Source organism: Sturnira hondurensis, unplaced genomic scaffold (genome assembly GCF_014824575.4).
Source record: "Sturnira hondurensis isolate 20B ecotype Veracruz unplaced genomic scaffold, ASM1482457v3 Scaffold0022215, whole genome shotgun sequence".
Classification (NCBI taxonomy): domain Eukaryota; kingdom Metazoa; phylum Chordata; class Mammalia; order Chiroptera; family Phyllostomidae; genus Sturnira; species Sturnira hondurensis.
In genome coordinates this window covers 14,350,392-14,360,428 of record NW_028094846.1, presented here as the reverse complement: position 1 = coordinate 14,360,428, position 10,037 = coordinate 14,350,392, and the positions used below count along the sequence as shown (strand labels likewise).

Here is a 10,037-nt window from a genome sequence, read left to right as displayed (position 1 = left end):
AGCAAGACAAGACCGTGTCCATCAACAGCTTTGCCTCCGGCGCAACGTGCGTATTTGTGTAGGTTGGGGTTTGGGATGAGGCAAATGCCTCCTGTTCCCAAGATCCTGGCCTCTCCGGACTAGGGTCCTGTTCCAGGTTCCTGGGCACCCGGTAGTGTGCTTGTGTTGCTTGTGGAGTCCCCATTTCTTCGGCCAGCCTGGGGTAGCCAGGACCCTCTGGCTTAGAGTCCACTGTGGAGGGGGCTGACCCTGAAAATTACCTGGAAGCAGCAGCCACAGCAGGCCCCATTCGGACTTCCTGTCTGATGGGTACCTGAAGTCTCGGTGAACCAGCGCTCCCGCGACCCTGTCTCTTGCTGCGTTCACAGCAGTCCCACCAAGCTAGGCTTCTGAGTCCTGATCCACCTGGGTGCGAAGGCCCTTTGTGTAGGTGCAGTCTTGGACATTGGCAGATGCCTGCTTTCCCCCAGGAGCCCGTGATGGTGACAGAGAAAACCACCAGGTTTATCCATTTGCTCTCTCCTCATACTTGAGATCAGACTACGGTGGCAGATTGAGGCTAGAATCCTCTTTTTCTTCCCCCTGCACCCAAAACATGTCAAGTAATTCAATATGTTCTTTCAAACTTTTCTCTCACATAATCAATTTACACAGAATTATCCCTCACTCGGCTCAGGGCACCTTGGTCTCTTCTCTGTTTCTGGAACATGCTTGGTGCTCCACCTCGTAACACTGGTGTTTGCTGTGCCTCCCGCCAGGAATGCTCTTCCCCTGTGCACCCAGAGGTCCTTCCTGCCCCTTCATAGCTTTACTCTGATGTCGTCCTCCCATCAATCTTCCCCCGGACCCCATTTAAAGGTACACACCACCACACTTCCCATCTCCTCCCTTCCCTCCTTAGTACAGGTGACAAATATTCTAGAAACATATTTGTCTCGTTGATCACTGGTCATCTCCGGCAGAATGTAAAGTCTTCGAGGACAGGCACTTTGGTCGGTTTTGTCCCCTGCTGTACCCCCAGACCCCGCAATGTGCTGGACGACCTGCTGGGAGCACTCACCCCCAAATAAAGAATTAAACTTCCAAATGTTCCCTCCTCCTTTTCTTTTATACGTCTTTCCTCACAGGTGGAAATGTGAAAGAAATGAAAGGTGAAAAGAAAAAAGGCAAATGAATAGAGAACTTAAAGAAAGATAATTTAAAGAAAGAAGAACGAGGAAACCCTTACTCTTGTAATACAGACTGTCCCTAAGACAAGTCTTGCATATTCAGCCACTCTTCTGGATTTTTCTCTGGTGCTTTCTGTAGGGTAGATACTCAGTCCGGAGTAATATTAACAAAGTAAAACGTCCAACTAGAAGTGGTTACAGTTTCTTCTACTTTCTGAAAAAATATATATACCATTTGTTCAATAATTTATACAACCTTCTCTTTTAAGAAAAATAAGAATGATTTATCATAAGTGTTACATTTGAATTTAGGATTAACAACCTTTGTGTTTAAAAGCCATGGATCTGAGAATCTTTCATAGCAACAATGCAATATTTCATTAAAATAATAAAACTCAGTTACCTCATGATAATTTGCAAAACCTGTATTTATTTCATATAAGTATAAATGCACATATAAATAAAAATAGTGTTGTTTTGTGGCATGACTAAATCTGGTCAGTGAATAACATTCGCACACAAGGCAAAGTCTTACTTATTGAGATCGAACTGTTAAATATTCTAAGAAGAAACCACATTTTTTAAAAACTGGACACATAACGTAGGTGGTGAGGAATGTCTAAATATACAATCTAGGTCCGTACATTTGCATCAGGAAACTCGTACTGACAGAAAATGTAGTATATTTTTACATAATCAGCATCATCTGTTAACCTAAAAACAAACTTAGAAGGGTATTATTCTCATGCAGCTTTACAGAAACAACTGCAAATCTGCGCATCAATCAGCCTGTAATGGTAAGTGCCAATGTCTGCACTGTGCTTTTAATCCAGTTGTCATGGAATTTCAAACAGCCTCAGCGTCAGAAATTGCTGCCCCTTCCAGTACACGCACTACGAGGTGGGTTTGCTTAGAAATTCTTTGTTGAAGAATTTTCTTGCTTCAATGTTACTGAGAGAAACAGAGCAACGAGATGGATTCTGTTTCCTGTATTCAATGCTCTCCACGATGGCGTTCTTTATCACCTGCAAATAGAGGCAAAAAGGGGTAATCAGTGCTGCTCTGAACTCATTTAAACATTTGGTCAACACAAAAATCTAATCAATCTTTTTATTACAGAATTCTCTTTGAAATAGAGAAAGAAATCTCTGAGTCAGGCATGTGGATATTTCCATTAAACATCTTGCCATTACACTCCCATTATGCTCATATCCAAATACCCTTCCCTCCCCTACCAGAGAAGAAGCAATTCTTGGAGTTCCAAACTTTGTGCTGATAAAATTGGAAATAAAATACTTGTGACATGGTAAATCTATCTCCCTTTTTCCTTTACTAGGAAGGTGATAAGAGGGGAGATACATTAATTACTAAATCTTGAATTTATGTTTGTTACCAGGCGTGGACAAGTGGACATGAAGAACCACAAGGAAGGAAAGGACTTTTCTAAGTCTAGGGAGAGAAGGCGATATGACCAAACTGCCCTGCTGCCTTGATTAAACAAACGCAGTCGTAAAACATGGGCATCTTTTACCTAGAAAACACCACCTGTGTGATATGAGTGATGATGGCTATTATTTACTCAGAACAATCTTTATATATGCTCAAATGCATGGTGACTGCCACCTCTAAGAATTTCTGTTGCAATCATCATATACTTCTCTGGCATGAAGCTAACTTGGCTAGGAACTTCTGGGAAAAAAGAGGAAGTTTGGGATTTGGCTGAAGAAGTTACTGCAGAGCAATGGGAATGGGCTTCGGAAAGGAGGCCTGAGTAGCCACCTTGGCTCTGTTGCTATTTTATAATCCTGGTACCGTCAGGAAGACTTCATTCCTCAGGACGACACTACAGGATTGCATCTTCACGGCCACTGTGGTAGAAGTTTCAGGACACAGAGGCAAGTCACAGGGGTAACCCACAATCCCCCCTTAACTGCATGCACCCCAGGGATCTTTCAGCAACAGTAAGGGGTTATGTGCATGCTGCCATGGGGAGGAATAGTTGGCAGTCTGGGCAGTTAGGATCCCGTGGCTCCCTGCCACCCAGAGTTGGTGTAGTGCCCTTGGCCTTGGAGAGGTGTGCAAAAAGAGGCTATTCCATTCTGCACATGACCTCACTGTGCAAGCTGGGTTCAAGGCCTGGAGAAGAGAGATGTGTGACCTGGGTGGTGTTAACATGCAAGTAAAATTCCATGACTTTATGTCAGGCCCAATGGGCAGGCTTCTCTATCTTTTAATAGTAACTTTAAACAGCAGGCAGTTGTATTATAGAAATAGGGGTTTATCACAGCAGTGTGACACATTGATTTGCTTTATAATTTAAAAATTTACATCTATAGAGGTGGGCTAAAGTAGGCTTACAGTGGTGAGTATGCAAGAGTTTATTCTTGTATTACTATTTCTTAATGACTGTATTATGTTCCATACTAACAACTATAAATCTACTTTTGCTCACCCCTGTATAAATAATTATCTTCTGGGAAAAATGGGCTCAATGTTACTTTTATTAAAGCAGATGTTTGCTGACACCATTTCTTCATGAGTAAGGTAAATGTAATGAAGTCTATTACCACAGAAGAACTTTAAGCCTAGGAAAGAGACCTTGACCAAGGGCCTCCAGGCACTGTGCTTTTTGACTAGGTGAGGTCAAGGGAAATTAACTTAAATTCTTGAGTTTGTTCCCTCTTCTTTAAAATGAGAATAATAACACTAATCTTGGCTTTTGTAGGGATGGAGGATCATTTATACAAGTATTTTGCATGCCCTGGTTGGCATGGCTCAGTTGGTTGGGGCGTCATCACATAAATCAAAGAGTTGTAGGTTGTAGGTTGTAGGATTCCTAGTCAGGGCACATGCCTGGGTTGTAGGTTCACCCCATCAGGGCTCATGATGTTTCTCTCCCTCTCTCTCTCCCTCCCTTCCCCTCACTCTAAAAGTCAATGAACATGTCCTAAGGTGAGAATAAAAAAAGCACCAACTGTGTGCCATGCCAGCACTTAGGAACCATTTCCCATAAGCACCTATTTATTGCTGTAATTTTCGCACTGTCCATATATGAGAAAATTTAGGAGTTTTAAACTAGATGTGAGGTTTATAAAGTTTACTACAAACAAAAACACTATGTACAGCCAAGAGTGGGTTTATTATCTGGTAAAAGTCAACACGTTAATTCTGCAGCACAACAAGATGTGTTCTACCACATTTTCTGATAATCTCCCAGCCTGCAGTTCCGGTCAAGATGGCGGGGTAGGCAGGCCTGCGCCCCTCCTCCCTGACCACATCAGAACTACAACTAAACCACAGAGCAACCGACCTGGAGAACCATCTGAAGACTGACTGAGTGGAACTCCTAGAGCTAAGGATACAAAGGAGAAGCCACGTCGAGACCAAACACAATACTGAATGTCAACTGTGATGGAAAACGTTTTAAAAAGGGGGGGGGAATCTCCGTCCTGTGTGGAGATGATGTCACCTAGTTTTCAGTTGGCTTCTCCTTCATTACAGCCGCTCAGGACACCTCAAGCTGCACGATGGGTAAGTGCCCAAGTAAAATAAAAAACAGCCATTTACTTTCCGAACACCTAAAAAGCTTTAACATATAAAAGACCACAGGGGAAATTATACTGATAACGACTGTCCACTCCTTTCTAACAAATTCATGAGCACAAACAGGCAGCAAGAATCAAAATCAATAACTAGCATAATCACCATAACCCTGGCAGGCGTTTCTAGTAAACAGGCCATTCTTATAAAGGAAAAGGAATATTTACACCACTCTGAAAAACCCAGATCACTGAAAAACCCAGATCATCTGGAATGAGAATGTGGAAGTTAAACCACTAGGTGGCACATTAACACTATAAAACCATTAGTCATATTTGTCCACATGGCTGGAAAAAATACCAGTCCGCTGTCATTTGTAATTCTGCGATACAAACAGAAGAGGCTAAACTCAGCGCTGCATCAGCTGCTAAGTTCAAACCTTTGAGCATGATACAGCTTGATGTCTCCAGACAAGCAATGTGTCATATTGAAGTCTTCCTTTTTTAAAAACTAGAAGTGTTCTTATGTAGTGCATGCATTGCATTTCCTCTGTCATTCACCCCCGAAATTGACTAACATTCCAAATCCTCCTTGCCAGTGGTGCTGGCAATGACCCTCCTATCCCCACTCTCCATCCGCATACAGGACCTGTGCCAGGCTTCCCTCGTGCCATTCAAGGGCCTCCTAACGGTGGACCCAGAACATTTCAGTCTTTGGCAATAAGGGCAAAGAGAAGGAAAAAGAAAAACATTTCAAAGTTGATCTTCTTCACCAGAGCAACACATTTAGAAACATGAGTTTGGAAGCAATGCACAAGCAACTATTGAATTCCCACAAGAGGAAATGAGAAATGAGCCCAAAGCAGAAGTTCCAATATATATTTGGAGAGAAAAATTAGAAATGGAAATATGAAAAAATACAAGAAGGGATACTGGTTAAATTACTGTGAATTTTTTGATTACCTTCTGCCTTCCCAATAAATAGTGAAGTGTCATGGAAGCAGGGACCTACTGAGTCTCGTCATTTTTGATCACAGCTCTTAGCACATGGAACAACAAATATTTGTAAAGTGAATGAATGCACTGAAGGGCATCACGGAAGGTGGAATTAAACAGGATAAACTTCAACTCGAGGGGAACACAGAGATCTGGGTTGAGTGGAAGGGCAGGCAGGGTTTTGTAAGTGGTGTAGAAAGACTGGGCATGCTCAGTAGAAGGATAATCTTATACAAAGGCTAAGGAGGGAAGGTCGAGGCAGGTTACAGGAAAGACCTGGGGACGGGCCTGGCTGGAAACGAGGCTGTGTTTGGGGAATACTAGGAACCGTGTCTGCTGGAGACGGAGATGAAAGGAAAGAGAGTGTGGAAAAAAACCATGGCTCCCCCTCAGCGTCTCACACCCGCCTGCGACATCTAGCAATCTGCCTAAAGAGTCCGCGACTCAGTTCTCTCACATTCAAGCAAAAATCCCTACCTCACAGGTTCCCTTGGAGTGTTCAATATTTGAGGGAGAGATATTCAGTTTATATCAAAGGCTCAAATCTCTCTTGTGTTTTTGTTGCTCTTGTTGTTTTGTCCACTGTTGCATCTCGAGCTCCTAAAACAGTGCCCGGCACAGTGGATATTCGATCAACAGGTTGAATTAATGAAGAAATAAGATGGAAAGAGAGGACAGGAAGCAGGGAAGGTAGATGAATGTGGGCCTCATATACTGATTGGGCTGTGACACTTAAAAAGCTTCTAAATTATTTTTAAAAGATAAAAACTTTAACTGATACCTCAGCATTTTTATGAATGATGATGGAATATCAATAAAGTAAGAATTAAATACCAGTTCTTCTGGACGGGTGCTTGTCCTCATTTTAATTAACATCTATCATTTAACACTGTATAGAGTTGTTTGAGAATGCGTTTTAGAAGTTCATTATTCTGCACCATTGAGATACGCTGGATAAACTGACATAAAACAGGTTTTTAGAATATGCCTACTGAATTAGTAAATTGAATCAGTGAGACTGCATAACAATACTTTTTGTGTGGGGGACAGCTGAATCAACTAGGCCCCAGAAAAGAGATCTCAGGAAGTACGTTCCCTCCAGATGGAAACTGAGGTTTGGGCACAGCACGTGCCCCCAGTAGCTGGCAGGCAAACATTGTGCAGACATTCTCCATGGTCAAGAACACTGCCGCCAGGCCTGTACCGTGACCCTTGTTATCCCTTCCTCCTGTCACATTAAATTCTTCAACAGCTTTGGCCAGTAATGACATTTGGAAACTTTACTGTGTATTTATTTTAGGTGTCAGGCGCTGTGATTACTATCCCAGGACACAAGGTAAGAAGGCAGTCATTGTTTTTCACGGATTTAACTCTTCAGTTAAAAGCAGAAGATAACATCAACGGTGATAATAATCTTTATCATTATCTCATTGGCTGCTTCAGCTCATCAAGTGTCTCTTAGATGCCAAGTCCTTAAGTTGTTTTACTTAATCCTCTTCTTGATCTATGAGACAAGTAGCACTGCTTCCCCTTACAAATGAGGAAGGTAAGATCTGGAAAGGTTAACTAACATGCTCAAGAGGCAGTGAGTGAGGATTTGAACACCCAGTTTGGTCCGACTCCAGAGTCTCTGCGTTTCTCACATACCATACGTCCACCAGTATAAGTCGTTGTATATTAAGTTTCTATGAATGGCACTAGGAAAACAAGACAACCATGGCTGGAGTGGCTCAGTGGATTAAGTGCCAGCCTGCAAACCAAAGGGTCGCTGGTTCTATTCCTAGACAGAGCACATGCCTGGGTTGCGGGCCAGGTCCCCAGTAGGGAGTGTGCGAGAGGCAACCACGCATTGCTGTTTCCCTTCCTCTCTTTCTCTCTCCTTTCCCCTCTCTCTAAAAATAAATAAATAAAATCTTTTTAAAAAAAGACAACCACGAAATTGTGCCAACGTGAAAGAACAGAGGCAACGTTCAGTGAAACGGAATTTGGGAAAGTTGAGTAAGTGCGGAAACCTGACACTAACAACGAGCCCGATCTGCTGTCACGGAGTGAGCATGAACAGAGGTTTGCTAGCGGTGAGCTGGAATTCAGCTTCACCAAAGCAGGCCCTCCGGGAGATCCGGGGGAAGTATCTTTACTGATGCAGGGGGGAGCATCAGCTCGTGCACAGCTATCAGAGACAGGGCGGCCTTTTCAGAGTCAAAACATACATAGGCGTGTGAAGTGGAGATGAGCATTTGCCTTGAGACACGAGGCCAGGCCAGGATTTGGCAGCCAATGTCTTTGGATTGGAAGAGATTATATTCAGTGTCCACCATTTCAAACAGCTCAGACTGTCCACAGCAAGTGAACCTGGGCATCGGTGTAGCGGGAATGAGTAACCTGGTGTATTCATACGGGGTGGGAATGAGTGACTTAGCTAACGACTGCACTCCAGGAACTCTCCAGCACCCTACCTGACTATGGGGTGTTCTTTATTCATCCACATTTCCCAAGAAAGTTCGGTTCTGAGAAAAGATGTTTTCTTGGTAAAAAGTGGGGGGCAAGGCCATCAGGGGAGAGAGAAAATGTCAGTGAAAACTGGGAGTCTTCCCAGGGTGTGAAGGGCACACAAATGCACACATGCAACTAATAATCACCTGAATACAAGTCTCAATGGTCAGATAATTTAAGAGGAAGTCTATATCCATTCATTCAAAGAATGTTCATTTACCGCCCAGACTGCGGTTACCTGTGCAGACCTGTCTATATTCTTAATTCTGGGCATTTGCAGAAATCTAGAGGTGTATCCATCCTGGTACAGGGTACAGACACACGCAGGTAAGGTTCCCATTTATCGGGCAGCTTCGTTTGCACGGCAATGTACCAACACCGTCTGATTCAAGACTCACTACTTGCCAATGTGGTAGGTATTCACTAGTGTTTTAGAGATGAGTCAACTGAGGCCCCAAATGCTTAAGTCACCCAGGGACTTATCCAATCACCCAGCAGCCCAGTCTATCCATGATATAAAGCCCATGACCTTGCTTCTGCAGGCTGTTCCAGGAAAGTCTTTAGACACAATCAGTGGTTTGCGAAGAACCAACATCTGGTGAGCTGTAAGTCAGGGTGGTTATTTCGGTCCTGAGTCTATTTCTGTTCAGGCTTTAACTTTTTCATCTGTGTGTCAAACAGACTCCTTTGAAGAATGTTTGTAAAATATATAAATAGAACTCTATCATTTTAATAGCAACTAGTCTAACAGGTTTTATGTAAACCAGAACTGAAAGCAATGAGAGAAATGTTTTTACATATATTTTCATATATGTAAATATATATACTCATATATATATATATATGCATGTATAGATGTACATACAAGGGGAGCAAAAGTAGGTTTACAGTTGCAAGTGAATAAAATAGAGTTTATTCTAGTACTATTATTTTTTAATTATTGTTTTATTTGTCTTCTGTCAACCTACTTTTGCCAACCCCCTGTATGTATGTGCATCCTTTATTTTCTCAAGTCCAATAAAGTATTTATACATTCCTAAAATCTATTTTTTTTTCATTTAAAGATAAATGATCAAGTATAATACATTTTAACCCAAAGGATATTTAGTTGTGAGTTTGTTGGCTCCCAGAGGAAAAACAGGTTTTTTTCAATATTACCCCTTAGGTCATTTTTAACAGCAGGAGGGTTTATAAAACACAGCTCTATTTTTAAAACGCCTTGCTCCTTATAAATTATAGATGAAAATACTGATTTGATCTTAATATTTTTTAAATTTTCACCATCACAACAGAAACAAGGTAGCATACAGATTTCAAATGTTCACTACTTGTGAGGTAAAAGAAAGAAGGAGTAAATCATTTAGAAAATGATACATGCTATAAAAATATGCTAAGCATGCTCTACATGAATTATCACATATTCTTCACAAATGAAGGCTAACAAGAAAGCATTTTAGAGTTGTTGGAACTAAAGCTTATTGGGTAAAATATCCTATGTTGACACAAATTAAAGATCAAAATATTAACAAACGTATTACAGTGGAACTGTTGTAATTCCTCACAACTGACCATTTCTAGTCTCAGGCCCAACTAATGAAGCAAGCAAACCAGATGTGCCAGAATTCTGTTAGCTAAAAAACCCTAATTTAATCTCACATGTAAAGAACAGTCATCCACATACAGTGTGTTCTGTGGAGCCATTCACAGAGTCTCCAAAAAGACTGGCAAGTTACATACAGTCAGGGAGAGTACGATGCCTTCCCCTCTCCATTTAATTCCTTAAAAATTAATATCGCACATAATACTTCCTCATGTGCAAAATCCAGTGTGGCCAATGAAC

General features: G+C 41.8%; 1 protein-coding gene across 1 annotated transcript in view; it reads right to left on the bottom strand.

Annotated features, from left to right (window-relative positions):
* Nucleotides 1-1,449: 1,449 nt before the first annotated feature.
* The window catches only part of PLA2G4A (phospholipase A2 group IVA), a 147,473-nt gene continuing 138,885 nt past the window's right edge, over nucleotides 1,450-10,037 (bottom strand). The window contains exon 18 of the mRNA XM_037035116.1: nucleotides 1,450-2,194. Within this exon, the coding sequence (XP_036891011.1) occupies nucleotides 2,063-2,194 (132 nt within the window). The 3' untranslated portion in view covers nucleotides 1,450-2,062. The remainder of the gene's footprint in view (nucleotides 2,195-10,037) is intronic.